Source organism: Colossoma macropomum, unplaced genomic scaffold (assembly GCF_904425465.1).
Source record: "Colossoma macropomum unplaced genomic scaffold, Colossoma_macropomum, whole genome shotgun sequence".
NCBI lineage: Eukaryota > Metazoa > Chordata > Actinopteri > Characiformes > Serrasalmidae > Colossoma > Colossoma macropomum.
Genome location: NW_023494795.1, coordinates 4,310,967 through 4,330,874, shown reverse-complemented (window position 1 = coordinate 4,330,874; position 19,908 = coordinate 4,310,967). Strand labels below are relative to the sequence as shown.

Sequence of the window (19,908 nt, the reverse complement as noted above, 5' to 3'; positions counted from 1 at the left end):
GCCCACTAGTAGCCTTTCCACTAGAGAAATGGAAATTGACTCAAATTTTTATTAGAGAAAATAAAAAAAATCCACAGTAACTCTGTTATCAGATTAACCAGGACACTGTTGTCTTTATCGGTGTGAAATGTTGTGATTCCGTGTTGAGCTGCTAGTGAGCAATAAGGTGTGAAAGAGGAGGAGTGAGAACTCCTTGCTCTGAAAAAGTTAACGCCTCTCCACTCAAAGGCAGCAGTGCTAAGAAAAAGCAACACTACACGTTTCTTTACATCAACAATCATGTCAAGAAATATGCCACAATAAAAATAGCATTCAAACACTTTTATAAATGTTAACTTGTTACAAATAGGTCATGTCATGAATGTGGCACTGACACACTTGGAACCCAAGGAGGTTTGGGGCTAAGGGATTGCTAAGTTGTTGTCAACACTAGTGCAAATGTCTTTGAATAAATCTATAACAAAGAAATATCAATAAAACTGTTATTCCTAAAAACAAATGTTGACTTGCTTTCTCACCTACAGGGGAAAATCTTGTTCATTTGACTGCGTAAGTCATACAGACAGCCATTGAAGTACAGGGTGATTCAAAAAGATTCATCTGATTTCAAAGCGCCATATTTTTACAACCGTGAGGTGCCTAGGAACCAATCACAATCCAATGGAAAGAGGGGCTCATAGAGTTTCTGACTGTCAGTGGAAGATGGCTCCCTTCAGTCTGAGAGGAGATGAGACCCCTGAGCAGAAAGCGTTCTGCGTTCTCCACTTCGATAAGAGTGAATCCGTCATAACTGTGCAGTGTGATTTTCGTGGGCAGTGAAGCTCCAACAGCTCAGAGCGTTCGTTGTTGGTTCCACAACACTGGATGATCTCCGAAATCGCACTGAAGGAGCCGTGAGTGCAGCGACACCCGACATGCTCAATCCAGTATGGGATGAATTTGACTATGGCGTTGGAGGTTCATACTGAGCACTTGTACAATTACATAATACACTTTATGCTCATTTAAACCATTTACAGTTCACTGCATTGATCTGTAATGATTTATATGTGAAATAAATCCTTTTGAAATCGGATAAATCTTTTTGAATCACCCTGTATATTCCATCAACATTATTGGAGATAAAAAATGCATAGTTCAGCTCCAGGACCTGCAAATCAGAGGAGTCTGCATACTTGGTCCATACTTCAGTTCCTCACTTTACTACCTACACAACCCATGTATTTGTTTCACAATGGCTAATAACAATTCATAGTAATTACTGAATAATACATCTTCGGATTAATAATTGATGAATAACCCCACAGTTTTTGTAAACAAGCTGACAGTATTGGCTTAAAAATTAGAAATAGTTGTTGCTGGAAAATATGTAACTATTAACTTATTTTTTACACATCTAACGAAACACTACCCATCTTTTAGAGCATCACCTTAATGAAACAAACTAACAAAAAAGAATTTATGCATCTAATTTACACTGTTGTCCACATAACCAGTGTCTAGTTGATCAGACAAGACATGTTTGGTGTCCAGATTTTCGCTTCTTTACTTTAGATGCTGGAGCTGTGAAGCTAACGTTGCTAACTACCACTAAAAGTCACTAGTTACTCAAACCTCTTCTGTAAATATTTCCCCAAAACCTCTCTCAGCCTGCACACACTGCGTCCAGGTCTTCAGTAAGGTCTTGCAAGCTTGTTAATGTGTTTTGAAGCACAGTATGATTTACTGTAAACTATAAAAACGCGATGCCCACTGCGTTCAGCTACTTGGTGAAGTTTTGTTCATTTTCATCGCTCAATGTAAATCACACTGTGTCCTAAACCACACTGAGAAGTCTGCATGACTTTATTGAAGGATTGGATGTGGTGTGAGTGGGTGGAGAGACGTTTTAGGGACGTATTTACAGAAAAGATTTAGGTGACTACTAATGTCTAATGTTTGTTAGCAACATTAGCCTCGTAGCTTCAGCACTAAAGCCCAATTGGACAACAAACATGTCTTGGTTGATCGTCCGCAACTGAGGTATGTTGTAAAGTTTAGAAATCAGGGTTTTAACAAACTGTTCCCTGAAGGGAAAAGAAACGTCTACTCAGGAATGGCTTACGCTTTCATATGTTCTAAATAATAAGGGTTCCTGAATGGTGCTTGGTCTAGATCTAGAGTTCTAGGAGAAACTTTTTATCAGTATAGAACATATACTTGCATCCATGGTTTTCTTCTGTTCTCAATGACAGTCACCATGACGTCACAACAGTTCCTCTAGAATGGGCTAAACTTCCGTGTAACTCTTTTCACTGAGAGTAATTATGATGCAATCGAACTGTCTCAAAAGCACAGGAACGTTATGTGCTGGTGTCACAACAGCCCTCGAAAGCTTAAAACGATGTTGGAAAATAAATGCTACAAACACAAAGGCGAGCACAGATCAGATTGTCAGTGTCCGAGGAAGACGAGGCCAAAGAACACGGCTAGCGGCACTGAATTTAAAAAATCCCCCCTGAAATATTCATGTTTGTCCTTCCATTTCGTGATAAAACACTACAAATGCATAAAAGAGAGATTCTGATGAACAAAGCGATTCAAGAATGAACACCTGATGGTATTTTAGTCGGCCTATGAAATACTTTGCTACTGCAGTGCTAAACTAATAAAGCATTACGGCTACCGTGGCAACATAACCAATTATAATATATTATAACAATTATAATGCATCTTAACTGGCTGTGTATTCTAGTTTCATTTAAAATCTCTAACCTACCTTCCAGAAAACAGCAGCGACGTGGCTACAAGATCTGCCCGGACCAGCGATGCAAGACCATCCTGGCGTCTTTACTACACCGTTGTTTTGAACCATAACCCATGCAGAGTAGTCAGGTTTCCCGACAGACTGGCCTGGCTGAACCTCAGCTTTGAGAAATGTGAACTGTCCACAGTAACACAGAACCCCTCAGATAATATTCCTGTGTAGAAAATTATGAGCTTCTGTGCTTTTATGATTTCTCAGCTCCTCATCGTCAACACCTTCAGAAAAAACAAGGCAGTTGATGTCAACATACGTGACATTTGGCCAGAGTTTCATGTCGTCAACCCAGACTTGGGATGGGTTCAGTAGATGAGGAACAGACTGGGTGACACCATTTACAGTTCTTGTTAAACATTCTTGTCCGTGATGCCACCACGACACAACTACCATCTTCTTGTATCCAAAAAGCGAAACATAACTAAGTAACATTTCACAGTTTAATAACTGGCTAGTGATAAATCTCTTTAGCCTTGAAGCTAATCCGTACGCTATCGGTTGTCCACAACAAGCGCATACCGGAAGTCGTGCCCGTTCTCGTTCCAAAGACAAGCAAAGTGTAATGGTAAATGTTCTAGTCTAGGAAAACCATGGATAGAACATATTCTATCAGTATAGAACATATGTGGAGGTTCTTTAAACTTCAAAGAGGTCCTTCACCCTCTCATATCATATTTACAAAAACAGCTCTTTACAGAATCATCCATTGAAAGGTTCTCCAGGGAACCAGAAGTGGCTCTTCTACGGCTGCGTCAGATATCCACTCACGACCTGAGATAAGCAGTGGTATAAGGTTTTTGGATAAGGGGAGAGAATATGTATGAGTCTAAATGAGCTGTGTGCCCCCCGCAGGCTGCCCTGGAGACTTGAGCTAACGTTTCAGAAACGCCACTTTCCTGACTCAGCTAATCGAGAATAAACCATGCGTGTAGCGTGGCTCTCAGGGGCCCAATCTGCTCGCTTGCCAGCGTTCACACATGACGTGAGCCTCGAGCTCCCACCTGGGGAAGGTGAAGCTGTTACACCTGCAGCCGTGCTCTTGGGGGAAGTAAGTCATACATACACAAACACTCTCGCATGTAGTACTATACATGTGAGAATTTTAACTTTAACCCCTTAAAGTCGGAGTTATTTTCTGGGAAAACAAAAACAATATTAAACATTTCTCATTCAAACATCATTGAAAGAAGCAGAGAAATTCTTTTTAAAGTGCGAAATCTAAACTTTCAATTAATTCCATATTTGTATTCTTAAGAAGAAGATATTTTACAACCCCATTTCCAAAAAGTTGGGATGCTGTGCTGAATGTAGATGAACAGAGGATGCAATGATATGCAAATCTTGTAAACCATATTTTTAAAGGAAAATAGTACAAAGACAACATATCGAATGTTAAAACTGAGAAATTTTATTGTTTTTTGAAAAATATAAGCCCATTTTGAATTTAATGCCAAAAACACGTTCCAAAAAAGTTGGGACGGGGGCCTGTTTACCACTGTGTTTCATCACCTCTTCTTTTAAAAACACTCTGTAAGTGTTTGGGAACTGAGGAGACACTGCTGTAGTTAGAAAGTGAAATGTTTTCCATTCTTGTTTGATACAGGATTTTAGCTGCTCAGCAGTTCAGGGTCTCCTTTGCCGTATTTTTCATTTCATAATGCGCCAAATGTTTTCAGTGGGTGACAGGTCTGGACTGCAGGCAGGTCAGTTTAGCACCTGGACCCTTTTAATACAGAGCAATGCTGCTGTAATACGTGCAGAATGTGGTTTGACATTGTCTTGCTGAAATAATCAAGGCCTTCCCTGAAAAAGACGTCGTCTGGATGGCCAAAACCTATATATATATATCATTCAGCATTAATGGTGCCTTCACAGATGTGCACATCACCCATGCCATGTGCACTAATGCCCCCCTATACCATCATGAATTCTGGCTTTTGAACTGTGCACTAATAACAAGCTGAGTGGTCTTTAGCCTGGAGGACACAGTGTCCATGATTTTCAAAAAGAATTTCACATTTTGATTTGTCGGGCCACAGGACACTTTTCAACTTCCCCTCAGTCCATTTTAAATGAGCTGGGGCCCAGAGAAGGTGGCAGCATTCCTGGATCCTGTTTATATTTGGTTTCTTCTTTGCGTTTTAGAGTTTTAACTTGCATTTGTGGATGTAGTGATGAACTGTTTTTACAGACAGTGGTTTTCAGAAGTGTTTCTGAGCCCATGCAGTGATTTCCACTACAGAATCATGTCTGTTTTTAATGCAGTGCTGTCTGAGGGCCCAAAGATCACAGCCAGCAAATACTGGTTTTTGGCCTTGTGCCTTACATACAGAGATTTCTCCAGATTCTCTGAATCTTTTAATGATATTATGTACTGTAGATGATGAAAAGCAAAAGTTCTTTGCTATTTTATGTTGAGAAACGTTATTCTTCAAATGTTGCACTATTTGATCGTGCAGTCTTTCACAGAATGGTGAACCCCTCCTCATCTTTAGACTCAGCCTCTCTGAGATGCTCTTTTATACGCAATCATGTTACTGACCTGTTGCCAGTGTGTTTTTTTAGCATCACACAACTTTACCAGCCTTTTGTTGCTCCCGTCCCGTCTTTTTTGGAACATATTGTTGGCATTAAATTCAAAATGGGCATATATTTTTTTAAAAAACAAACTTTTCTCAGTTTCAACATTTGATTTGTTGTCTTTGTACTATTTGAAATGAAATATACAGTTTAAATGATTTGCATATCATTGCATTTTGTTTTTTATTTACATTTTGCACAGCGTCACAACTTTTTTGGAAATGGGGTTGTCTATGGGGTAATCTATTGTTGTTTTATCTTTTATTTTTGTCTTATTGTGTGAAAAAAAAATTAAAGGGCCCATATTCCACTTTTTGTTTAGTTTTCCCCCAAATGTCCACTTATAATATCCCTCAAAATTAAGCAGTTTTTTTGATGCTGTGCCTTTATAGCTGTTATATGGAAGTCAGGTCTGTTCTGATTGGCTGTCCTATATTGTGCCTCAGTTCGGGCTAAAACTCTCTATATAACTTCAACATTATTAGGCTGGGACTAAACTGCTGTAGGCTGAATAGGTGGATATTTGTGAATGCATTTGTTTGGTGTGACATTTTTACCATACATCAACAAAATGTGTCTGATGTGCATACTTGAACCTGTTGAATGTAAATGTAATCTAATGTGTATCAAACTTTGCAGTTAAATTAGTAGTTAACCCTGTTTAAGTACATTTTAATAGTACAGTAAAACAGCAGCAACAACTCAAAGTCTAAGGCATAGGAATTGAAACTGTGGCGGGGGGCAGATTGAGTGTCATGTGAGACATCCTGGGGAGGGTGTGGTGGGGTTCACAATAAATGATCAAATTTAGTGTCATGAGAGATGTCCCAGGGGAGTCACAAGTTCTCAAAAACTGCAAAGGGGGCCTCTCAGGGAAAAAGTTTGAAAACATCTGGTCTAGAGGTTAATTACATGTGATTAACCCCTTAAAATCCCAGGCTTATTACACACTAAGGCTATTATTCAGTTACTACAGAGACTTCAATGCAAACTGGCTGAGCTATTCTTAGGTCATAAAACTGTGGGCCCACCAGTCAGCCGGGGCCATATAAGGGGTTAATCCTAAACGTAAGCCTAGTCCTAACCCTAGACCATTTTGACTTTAAGCCTCTAACCATTAACCTGACCCAACTTCTAATCTCTAATCTGTAATCATGAACAAAACCATGACTATAAACCAGATTTCCAACTAAACCCTAATCATAAACCTCAGGTTCAGCTCAACCAAAAAATGAACGTTTCAAAACAGAAAGTCAAAATAATCACTTATTTTCTCAAATGCCTGATGTATTATTTCACAATAATGTCTTATTTCCCTAAAATAATTACTTATTATTTTGAAATAATCACATACATTCTCAATGAGTAAAAACTATTTTTTTTGGACTAACTTTATTTTGACTAACTGAATCAAAATCATCAGAATAAGTCATTAAATCAACAGAATAAAACTGATTTCTCTACATGTTTAAATCAAATCTGAGGATCTAATTGATCTTTTCCAGGTTTTTTTCAAGTTTTTTGTTTGTATTATTCTTGATGTTCATTGGTTCCAAAATTCAAACATTCATTAAACATTCAACAATTCAAACATATCAGAATGTTTTTATTACTCTGTTTTCATTTCATAATAAAAATAGATGCTGGTTGTTTGCTTTGTGTTCAGTTGACTTTAGGTGGTGATTTCCATTTTTTTCTTTTTCTTTTTCATTTTCTACAAAACCTTAATCTGGCCTTGATCTTGTCACAGGCTCTTGACTACAACACTAAATAACATGTTTCTTATTGAATCTGTCCCTTAGTGCTTATTAACTGTAAATTAGCATTCTCCTTCAAGCATGTTGAGCTGTCTAGTGACTTCACGCTGGCGGCAGCAGCTGGGCTCATATGACTTGTAGAACGCATGTGTTAACTTTCACCTTCCATTGGCCACAGGAGGAAGACCTAGCTGGCAGATGGAAATGGACATGTCGAAATCATGACAGCAACCCTCTGGGCTCTACAAACACACCTGCTTGTCAAATACCACGTTTCTATATCTGTATCTGTGTCTTTGCGATAATCCAGCACAGAAATCCAGTTCAAACACTCCCTGAATCTGTAGAGTTGCCCTTTCCATTCCATCTTATCACGAGATCATACGACACTCACATCCGGAGTTATGAGCCTATGAAGAGGGGCTGAGATACACGTCATCTGCCTCTCACCATGTGGAACTGGTGGATTCATATGTCCGTCTACATTCTGTGTGAAACTGACCAATGGACACTCAGAAATTCACTAAGGACTGACCATCACGCCGGAAACCCTTCATTCTTCATTCAGTCCACATCGGAGGCTCATGTGAAAAGGCGTGCAGAGACTTTACAGTTGCTGGAGCTGCTGAAGCTGCGGCAGTGGTTTTGGAAAGCCGAGATAAGATTAACGGAGCATTTTGAAATGAAACATATGAGGATAATGTCATATGAAGAGCCTTTAAAGGTGACAACAAAATGTCTTTAGACCCCAGAGGGATAAAAAAAAATCATTCCTCTAAGTGAGGACTAGTAAATTGTCCTTAAAAATGATAATTTTGCTTTGCTATCTAATCAAGTTACTATGCAATCTGATCACTTCTCAAGCGTAAAAGATAAACACACACACACACACACACACACACACACACACACACACACACTATTGTTGAAAGTACTCATTAAAAGCTCTTCAAGAATTGGAATAAAACTGATTGGAGACAGAATAAGGTCAACTCAGGCTTCTACAGAAAGAGATTGCTGGCCTCAGAGGACGTGCCATCTTTGATATTCGGGACTAAAACCTCACATTTCTTGTGTGTCTGGAGCAGAACGGTGATGTAAAAAATGCCTAATGGGATTGCGTGGCTCCTCTGAGTCATCTCGGCGGAAAACGAAGGGCCGAGAAATGGACGTGTCTGTCTGAGAGCCCTCCTGCTTTTTCTCATAACAAAGTCCTCCTGCACCTGTCTGTTGAATGAGGTAAATGCACTGAAATCAATGTAGCTGAACTGCAGAGATGGGTGGGGGCGGAAAGGCTCCAGGTGCCATGCAGAACACGAGCTTCGTGACATGTTTCTGCAGCAGCGCGCGGCCAGGGGACGCCGTGAAAGGCGCTGCAATTGTTTGCTGGTGTGAACTGAACAGTGAAAAAGGAATGAGACCCACTCGCTAAAAGATCAGCGTGTCTGGCTCGGGAAGCATTTCAGGGGCTGAATAGCATCTTTTTGTTGTTGGGAAATAATAAACATGGCTGGAGCACATGAATACACCTTAGAAAAAGGCTAGTACAGAGTTTATTTTTATTCGCCAGTGTAGAGGTAAAATGTAGGATGTAAATATAACTTGACGCTATTTCTAAATTCTATGATGTTTGCACCAAACTGTGGATTCATTAATAAAAGTAATACAATTCTAACTTATCTTTGCCACCACAAATCTCTATATGTAGAATAGTACTGGTTAGATGTGCTACAATGTGTATCACATAGTAGGTCTCCATTGAAACATACAGCGATCAGGTACAACATTATGACCACCACTGCAGTGCTGAGAATGATCCACCACCCAAATAGCACCTGCTCTGTGAGGGTCCATGGGGGTCCTGACCACTGAAGAACAGGGTAAAAGGGGGCTAACAAAGTATCAGAGAAACAGATGGACTACAGTCTGTAACTGTAGAACTACAAAGTGCAACTATATAGTAAGTGGAGCTGATAAAATGGACAATGAGCGTAGAAACAAGGAGGTGGTCATGATGTTATGCCTGATCTGTGTATACTGTATGCATTATACCAGAGGGGAACCCTCGGAGCCTTCTAGGTCTTCAGAGGAGGCCTAATAATATAATGACCTTAACTAATCAGAGATTATTTAGAGTCAATACATGAAACTCAGTTTCCAGTATAAAACTCAACGCCACCAGGCCAAACTGTGTTGTTGTAGTTAACTGAAACCAGGCAGGAATCAGACAAATTGGTCATCATGCTAACATCAACTTGATTGCATGACGAAAAAAACTACATGCAATCCATCCTAACAGCAAGACCTATTAGTAAATATTATTGGAAACACACTCCAAAATGAAGCGTTAGTTGTAATTTCTCATAGGTTAAATGGGATTTTGGTCAATCTTCTTTAAAGCTTGTCCAACCTAGAAACGGTTACTATGACAGAATGCATTTGTGTAGAGCAGGGGTCGGAAACATGCAGCTCTTTTACTGTCCTGTTGTGGCTCCACAGCAGAATTAGATTTGTAGGTAAAAATAAAATAATCCTCCTTTACAGTAAAATAAAGCTCTGCTGATCGTTCAACACAGTTTAACAATAAATGGTCCTAAATGCTGGAGTTAATGTAGAACTGCTGATTCACCCTTTAACCCTGAAGATCAGCGCAGACTGCTGGTCACCATAGCAACACAGACAACAATCTCGCCTAGCTAGTAGCTAACGAAACGGCAAAGAGAAAGATTTAAGATAAACATCGATAATTTGGAGACGACTTCTTTGCGTTTATAATCGCTCCAGCTGGTTTCCTGATACATTTAATCTGCAATGGGAAACTGACAAACACTAAAAAGTCGTGAAGCTGAAGTCAGTTTCTCGTTCACCAGCTTCTTGTTTCGAATTGTCCCATTCCACCTTAAACAGTGCAGCAGTTACTTTCTGGTGCCTCAGGCACCATTTAAGGTGGAAGGGGGATGTGAGAAAAGCAGCTATAGCTGAGCTAAAGCTTAAAGCAGAGCAAAGTAAGTCTACGTTTTTGTTGATATCATATTTTTTAGCCTATACTAGTACATTAACACACACTGAGACATATTCACAGCCAAAATGGTGAAATGGGCATACTTTTTCTCTTTGAGCCCCTGGCCCCAAACACTGTGCTTGATATGGCTGCATAGTGTCTACTGCTATAGTTTGAGCTTCTGCTAATGCTACATAGCTTACATGGCCAATGTACTACAAAAAAACAAAAAAACAAAACACAACACATTGGCCAAATATAGAGTGTAACATAAAAGTACGTCTTTCACTTGTTCATTTGAATTTAGGTTTTAGGAGCTGACTGTGATCTAGGATAATCATGTTCCACAATGAAAATCATAATCATGTTTCCTCATGAAAAAATGAACTATTCAATCTGTATCCCCTTCAAATCCCAGGGCTATTACATTCTATAGTAATATAATAATTCAGTAACTGGATAGACTATAAGGCATGATTTTTGTTGATGGCTCTTCTTAACATAGAGCACAGAGCATAGATAGATCAATTCGGAAGCTATATATATATATATATATTACTGTGTATTAATATATAGTATTGTACAGTATTGTATATAGTATTTCACGTAAGAGGTGCTGTAAATACAGCAGAAGTACAAAGCCAAACATTTAGTTATGAACAGCACTGTGTAACTTCACTCACTAGTCCAATTTTCTTATTGCAGGTCAATTCAAATCAACTCCCAGACCTAAAGGCATAAAGTCTAAGTTAATATTAAACACAAACTGGTTCTCTAAGGAACGCTCTCAAGGGCAGTGGAGAGCCAAGTGAAACCTGCGGTCATGTGAATCAAACCGAGTACTGATCTATGATAGGTTTTCGCTTTTCATATACTCCTCAATGAGAATTTAGGGATAGGACAACTGATGCAAGATCAGACTAAACAAAAGTGTTTTTCAGGACCAAAGGTGGAAAACAAAGCCAAAACAAATAAATGAACAAACAAAAAACCTGTAATTGTCCATGGTGCATGCATGCCGTAATCTGATATTGAAACCTAGGTACAGTAGTGTGCAAAAGTCAGAGACCACCCTTCATTTAGGAAGCCATTACTGAGAAAATGAAATAGACCAAAAAAATAAGAACGTTTGCAAGTCAAACTAACAAGCTGCTGGTGTTCTCAGAGTACTGACCACCCTAGAGACACGGCCTCAACATCGCTGCATGTGTTTGGGATTACTTCGATTGTGAGAAGCATAAAGTGCAACGAACATCTAAGACTGAACTTTGGAGGTGTGGAAAGATATCCCTGTAGATTCCTTTGAAAAACTGAAAGCAAGCGTCACAAAGAGAATTGAAGCTATAATGACTGCAAAGCGTGGACTCATGAAATACTGAAAACTATTCGATTATATTTATTTGTTGAGACTTCTGTGTATTTTTGTGTTAAACATGAATAGACTGTACTTAATAGCCATTTGGACTGGAGATGAAATAAAGGAAGGGTAGTATTTGATTTTTGCACAGTACTATACATATGATATCAGGCTGGTGGATCATTCACAACACAGCAATGACACTAACATGTATTTAAAAATCCCAGCCGTGTCGAAGTGCCCAGTACAGTCATACCAGCACAACACACGCTACCTTACCACTACCATATTAGTGTCAATGCCGTGCTGAAAATGGTCCACCCAAATAATATCTTATATAATAATTAGCGCTGGTCCGGTGGTGGACACTTTCTATTGAAGATGTGCTAAAGGAGGGCTGATACAAAGTGTTGCAACAGTCAGTATATGATCATCTACATTAATTCTCTATAAAGTGCATCTATATTTTAGTTCTATAATGGCCAATGAGTGTAGATACAACAGTGTAGGTAATAAACCAGCAACTCAGTGTAGTGTACTCACATATTACTGGTGCAATTCCTGAGCTGATCTGAGATCAGACACTTTATATAAAAGCCTTATATATCTAACCCCAGGCCAAAAGCTCCCCAAAAAGGCCTGGGATCAGTCCAGTCCTTTGTAGATATCAAGCTGCTCTGCAGTCCTGAGGGCTATTAAAGGTGAGCGCTGCTTGCACAATGCCGTAAGCCTGTAAGGCGTGATCTTTGGCTTTTGATTTTTAATGGAAGGGCAGATGCCACTGACGTCCAATGACACTATCTTTCTTGTCAATGGGGCTTGGCAGCACAGCACTGAGTCTAAGGCCACCTGCCTGAACTCGGGCTATAATCCAGCGATAGATCATTAAACTCTCAGTGGACTCTTGGAGAGAGAATCACGGCAAAGAATCACTGCAAACAGTAAGTGCCATTTCATGGTTTCACTGGGAGTCCTGGTCATTCTGGTTTACTCAGGCAAATTATCAATGAATATCAATTGCCAACATGTTGTTTCTAAATGTGAATGGAAATTTATAGCTTTAAATCTTAATCTTACAGTCTTAAAAAAGATGGTTATTCATAGGTTCTTTAGTAAAGACAGTGGTTCTATATAGAACCATGAATACTCAAAGAACCATTTGCATGCTTAAATGGTTCTTCGCATGGTGAAATGACAGAGAATATGTTGTACATGGTTCTAAATAGAACCTTTTTGAAAAGAGTTCTATATAACACCAAAAATGTCCTTCTATTGTTACAAACTTGACATCATACCAACAGAAGACCCCTTTTTCAGGAACATCCTTTTATTTTGGAAAGTAAATATTACATTAAAAAAACTAAGAAAATTTACCAGTACCTTTTTTTTATTTTTCTACAGCATGTTTAGAACTAGAACACTAGTGCTAGCAATTACTGCTCCTGAGTGCCGATTGGTTGGCGAGCTGGTCAGCAGTTCACACTTACCGACATCATGAATGCACATAAGACAAATGTTAGAAGGTCCTACAACTGGAGTTCAAACATGCTCAGAATATAACGACAGTTTTGAAATATTGTATGCTATGTTGTGTCAAGAAATGTGCATTTTTCAGTATAAAAACAACTATGTATTGACATACATGAATGCTTATTAGGAAATCATTCATTTTGGACTCGCTCAGGAGCGCCCTCTAGTGGCAGACAGACCAGGAACACATTACCGAGTGGCAATTCCCTCTCTAGAAACTCTCTGTTACTACCTAACAGCTAACCTAGCAGACAAAAGCTACATAAGTGTTTACAGTAGGTTAGTTAACAGCTTTTTCTAAAATGTGGAAATTTCATTCCTTCTTGATTTCCTACTCAATAACAATGAGGTAACCAACTGAAAACTTATGAGATAATCATGACAGTTAAAATGCTGTAAACTATTGCTAGCTAACTACGTTACTGCCCACTTTTTTGCCCATTACTTTTTTTCATTTCCTTCTTGGCAACATCTTTTTTGCTTTTTGCTACTACTGTGCCTCTTCGTATGAGTCACATGTGGGGAAGTGCTGTGTTGGTAAGCAATGCTAAAGGTGTTTAACCTTGTAGAGCACTGTCTGTCAACCAGTCCCAGATTCATGTTACTGTGCTGAATGTGAACAGACTAATCTACTCACTCTACAAGACTTACTGTCTGACCAATTACAATCAGCAGTTCACACTTACTAAAACTTACTGAAATGTCTTGTATTGCAGTTGTGCAATGTCTTTTTTCTTTTTTGTGTTTCTTTCAGTCTAGGTATAAATACTGACTCTTGTTTCTGACTCTACTGACTCTTGACTCGTGTTTAAGCTCAAGGGTAGTTTGGACTGTAAACTATCAGTACTAATTAGGATACATTCTCTGAGTGGACAACAAACAATTTTTGTAAGTCACTCTCGATAAGGTTGAAGATTGTCTGCCTAATGCTGTAAATGTAAATAAATAAATAAATAAATAAATAAATAAATCCATCCATCCATCCATCATCTAAACCGCTTATCCTTCTGGGTCGTGGTGGGGTGCTGGAGCCTATCCCAGCTGCCATTGGGTGGAAGGCAGGATACACCCTGGACGGGTCGCCAGTCCATCGCAGGGATAAATAAATAAATAAATAAATAAATAAAAAGTTTTTAGGGCCTCTAACATTTGAGGAGCTTGTCACTGGTTTAACCCCTACATTATGACAAATATAGACTTGATGGTATTGTTTACAGTTTATGTGTTTATATGCATGAGCTTATACAGTTGTATGCAAAAGTTTGGGCGCCCCTGGTCAAATTACATGTTTTGTTGATTTTCTAAGTGAAAGTAAGTTCACGCATCCTCTACAGGGAAAACACATAATTACTCTGTCTTTGCTGTATTTAACATATTGGAAAAATACAACATAAAATGTGGCCTGTGCAAATGTTTTGGCATATTTTATATATATTTTTTTTCAATTGTATATTCTGCAAATAAATACAAATTTTACACTAAAATGTGCAGAAAATGTTTAATTCTTTTCAATTTTTGTCATTTCACAGGGTACCATGAAATTGGATAGCAATGCTAATGCTGTAAAAACAAAAAAGATTAAACTAGGAATAAAGCAAAAATATAGGCTAATGTAAAATATAAAATGCAAGATACTGAAAGAAAGACTGTATAATTTAAAATGATTAAAAAGTAAAAATAGAAAATTAAACTAAAATAATGTAAAATAAAATTATAAAAGTAAAATAAGTACAATAAAAAGGGTGGATGTAAAGGAATGTAGAGGATATATCATTTATTTTTGCTTAGAAAATGAACAAAACAAGTAATTTGACCAGAAACTGTTCAAACTTGCGTAAGTCTATATATGTTATGTTTTTGTGTGTGTGTGTGTGTTACGTCTGTTTCAGGACTAAATTCTGCAGGTAGGTCGATCTCCAGGATGAGGGCTGGTGACCACTGCTTTAAAAGGACACTTCAGCAGATCTGGGCTGACCGTTGCTCACCTTCAGGGTCCTGTTGTGTCTCTGAAGCTCGCGGCACAGGGTCTCCAGCTTGCTGCGGGCCAGAATGGCGCGGCTGTGCTCAAACTGGAGCTGGTCTCTCTGCTTGACCAAGAGATCCTCCCTCCTCTGCAGGAACTTCAGCTGCCGCTGCTCCCCCCTCTGCTCCTGCAACTGCACACACATACAGATTGTGCCATACGTTACTCCACAATCTGGACTTAACCACCACTGGCTTTTCTAAAGCAGATGTAGGACAACAAATATCTGACGGTCAGGGTTGGGGGGGATGTGTGTTCTAAGAGGATTTGGAACAGCAGTCTGAGATAGAAGTATATGTTGATGTAACTCCCTGATCCCAGCACCAGTTGCAGCTCTCTAGGATTTTTTCCCCCTTTTCTCTGTTCTCTAGACTTTAAAGTAGCCCCCCTTTACAAACACGGGTGTCCACTTTTGCTGCAAGCACTAGCAGAAATCCTTTTATTTGCCCTGTACACCTTTTTTTTTCATAGTCATGTCCCTGATGTCTCCCTGTGTTTGCTGAACAGGAGAGGCAGTGAAAGCTGTAGCCTTCTAGCGCGGCATATGGCCTTGCGTTCCGATTCAGCTATGCAGCCCCGGAGCGCGGAATATTTAGGTCATTGCGGTATAAGCGCAGCCACTTCTACCGTCTCACCAGGAGCTCTCTCGCTTTTTTTCCTCCAGATTTCCTTTCCTGCTCTCCCTTCTACTCTGTGTTCTATTTGTTTTCCTCCTTGCTCCCCCCACCTAATGTTGTTGCTGTTGCCTCTGGTGCTGTGTGTGCTGAATAGAGAGAGTGTCCATGCTATGTCTATCAGCACTGGACATTATACCTTGTGATTGTACATTATACAATCACAATAATTATAGTTATAATTATTGAATAGTTATCATTTGTTCAGTAGTGATGGTAACTTGCTCTTGAGATATTTACAATAAAATAATGTCATCCTCTTCCTCAACTGGATATTAATTGAAAGGGTTTGAACTATAAACAGTTTAGTTTTGCACACAAGATGCACCTTTTTATTTCCTCAGCAGGTAGAAAGAAACAAGTATTTGTCTTGTGTTACCAAGCATGACAGTTAGCTAGATAGTTATATATATATATATATATATATATATACCAATCAGGCATAACTTAAAAACTCCAGCAGCACTGCTGTGTCTGATCCACTCGTACCAGCACGACACACACTAACACACCACCACCACGTCAGTGTTACTGCAGTGCTGAGAATGATCCAACACACAAATAGTACCTGCTCTGTGAGGGTCCATGGGGGTCCTGACCACTGAAGAACAGGGTAAAAGGGGGCTAACAAAGTATCAGAGAAACAGATGGACTACAGTCTGTAACTGTAGAACTACAAAGTGCACCTATATAGTAAGTGGAGCTGATAAAATGGACAATGAGGTTAGAAATAATGTTATGCCTGATCGGTGTATGTTAGCTCTCAGACAACACAACACTGTACAGTGCTCACACTGGTGATGAAAACCAGCTCCAGTACAAAAGTCCAGAGAGGCCATGAGGGAGTTATACATTTCTGGATTGTTGTGTTTAGATAACAAGATAATTATCTTGTTATCTCAAGATAACAAAATTGTTATCTGTCTGTCTATCTATCTATCTGTCTGTCTGTTTGTCTGTCTGTCTGTCTGTCTATCTATCTATCTATCTATCTATCTATCTATCTATCTATCTATCTATCTGTGGATCTGTTTGTCTGTCTGTCTATCTATCTGTCTATCTATCTATCTGTGGATCTATCTATCTATCTGTCTGTCTGTCTGTCTGTCTATCTATCTGTCTATCTGTGGATCTGTCTGTCTGTCTATCTATCTATCTATCTATCTATCTATCTATCTATCTATCTATCTATCTATCTATCTATCTATCTATCTATCTATCTGTCTGTCTGTCTGTCTGTCTGTCTATCTATCTGTCTATCTGTGGATCTGTCTGTCTGTCTATCTATCTATCTATCTATCTATCTGTCTATCTGTCTGTCTGTCTGTCTGTCTGTCTATCTATCTATCTATCTATCTATCTATCTATCTGTGGATCTGTCTGTCTGTCTGTCTATCTATCTATCTATCTATCTATCTGTCTGTCTGTCTGTCTGTCTGTCTGTCTGTCTGTCTATCTATCGATCTGTGGATCTGTCTGTCTATCTATCTATCTATCTATCTATCTATCTATCTATCTATCTATTTATCTGTCTGTCTGTCTGTCTGTCTGTCTGTCTATCTATCTATCTATCTATCTATCTATCTATCTGTCTGTCTGTCTGTCTGTCTATCTATCTGTCTATCTATCTATCTATCTATCTAGGATAGGTATATCTAAGATATACATATAATTAGCAATAATTAGCAAAGTCAAATTATTCACAATAATGTGTCATAATGAGACTTTTGTCCATGTTGCCCAGTCGTACAGGACACTCACCAGCTCGGCGTACTTCTTCAGCACTGTCTCCACTTTCTCCTCGGCTGAGCTGAGCTTGTTGAGGTTCTGCAGCAGGAGCGAAGCCTCCTTACCTGTGCAGACAGATCAAAGTGAAGCCGTTTTATTCAGCGCAGCGGTGAGGTGGGAAAAAATGATGCAGAAGATGAAGAGGTGGGGAACCACATGGGGGTTTGGGATGTATGAGCCAGCTTCAGACTGAATCAACTGTGGGGCCTTTAGGACGCATCGTACGCAAGTCTGATGTTCGAGTCTTTGATCCCCTGGATGAGAACTGAAACGGCATTAGTTCAAACTTTAAGGCGTCAGGGTTCCTACTGAGTTAAACTAAATGCACTCCTATTAGATCTGACATCACTCATGAATTGCTGTCTTGCAACATTTGCATTGAGATCCTGCAAAATGTCTACTGTATCCACTGTGTGACCACAGTCATGTACTGCTGCTGACAATTCATCCCCCTATCCATATCAAATAATCTATGTATTTAGTATATTTCAGCTTTATTCATATAGCACTTTCTAGAACACTGTCACAAAGCATCTTGTTCTAGCCCCTTAGTGAGTAAGCCGAGGGTGACGGTGACAGGAAAAAGGCTCTAAGAGCATAAAGAAGGAACACTGAGAGGAACCAAAACTAGAAAGAGGAACCTGTTCGCCTTTGGGCAATGGACTTATGATACAGTTAGTACAACATTATGAGCGAGATGTGGCATAAGCCAGTGACTAATGCTAAAAGCCTGGCAGAAAACTGGCAGAGGAAGGATTTGGAGGATGACTGTGTCCGACATACAGGATGTTAAACATGAGAACATGGTTTCAATACTATGGCGTATAAATCACTGCTGACCTAAGAAAACCTTGTATCTCATCATTTTTCCGTTTTTGACATAATTTGAAACTATCTGTTGCCTTTTACATTGTGTGTAAATTTCATGATGAATGGGCTAAAAGAAACAGCCCAAAATGACTTGGAAAAAAGTCTGGTTCTATTGACTTACATTAAAAGTAAAGTAAGTTTTTACCTTCTCCTGTAAAGTTACCATTTTGGAGATATGAGGTTTTCTTCCGACAACTGTGGACATCTGCTCATCCAACATTTCTTGTAAAGTCAACGGTATTAATGGAGAGTTTGTTTCCTCGTCTGGAAAGGCTTTACACTATATGTTGTAACATTGCTGCAAGGATTTGATTGCATTCAGCCACAAGAGCTTGAGGTCAGCTACCGATACTAATGATCACAAACGCCACTCTAAGTCATCTCAAAGGTACTGGATGCATCTGTATAACTTCAGAGAACACAATGTTCCACAGCCCAATGCGGCAAAGTTCTAAACCCCCATTGGTCTCACTTTAAAGAACTTGGTTCTTTAGAATTATATACCAAACCTGGAGTATGAATCTTGGGTGTGATCTTAGACTCTGAGCTCTGTTTTCTCTGCATGTAAACACAGTCATTAAAGTAGCTTATTATCATTTGAGAAAATCACTAAAGTTCAGCCTTTTCTCTCTCAGAGTGACGCAGAGAGACTTGTTCATGCATTTGTTACAAGCAGAGTTGATCACTGTAATGACCTTCATACTGGACTTCCTAAGAAAACAGTGCATCCCTTACAACTCGTACAAAATGCGGCAGCATCCTAACAAAAACAACACAGAGAGATCAGATCACTCCCACTTTAAAAGAGCTGCACTGGCTGTCTGTATCGTTCAGTTGAGATTTTAAAGCTCTGCTACTAGTTTTTAAAGCTCAAAATGACCTTAAAGCACCTTTTACATCACAGAGTGTCTGTCTGTTTACATTCCAGCATGAGATCTTAGATCTGCAGATACTGACCTTCTTTAAACACCTTCTGTAAAATATAGAAAATATGGAGAGACTTGTTCAGTTATTCTGCTTCTAAACTGTGGAGCTCAGTTCACCTTTTATTAGACAGTCAAGCTCAGCTCTCACTTTTAAGAAGCATCTAAAAACGAATCTCTTTAATTCAGCATTTTAATAAAACTCTATGTCTCGTGGTGTTTATCTTTTAACTTGATCTGCATCTTTTTCTTGTATAATTCTAAATTAATGCTTATAATCACCTGCCTGTAAAGCACTTTGAGCTGCTAGTGGCATGAAAAGTGCTATATAAATAAAAATTATTATTATTATTAGATTATTATTAAATTAAGTCTTTAGTACCTGGGAGTTACACATTAACAATACATGCAAAAAACAACACTTCTGATGTAGTCACTGTAACAGATGGAATACAGAAGTATTACATATTTATCAACTTTTGCTTTTACTTATGTAATTACTCATATAATTTCGCTGCAACTTCATAACAACTACACAGGAATTGTCCACTTCTTTTAAACTGTAACTCTCTTACTATGTTACTATGGAATACTGTGAATATTTG

The 19,908-nt window shown here is 38.9% G+C and overlaps 1 protein-coding gene across 3 annotated transcripts in view; it reads right to left on the bottom strand.

The window, feature by feature from the left end:
• txlnba (taxilin beta a) overlaps positions 1-19,908 on the bottom strand; it is a 49,377-nt gene that overhangs the window by 16,102 nt on the left and 13,367 nt on the right. For all 3 annotated transcript variants that reach the window (XM_036581230.1, XM_036581231.1, XM_036581232.1), the window contains exons 3-4: positions 17,484-17,575; positions 15,011-15,181 (exon numbers count right to left, since the gene is read on the bottom strand). In XM_036581230.1, coding sequence (XP_036437123.1) covers positions 15,011-15,181; positions 17,484-17,575 — 263 coding nt within the window. The remainder of the gene's footprint in view (positions 1-15,010; positions 15,182-17,483; positions 17,576-19,908) is intronic.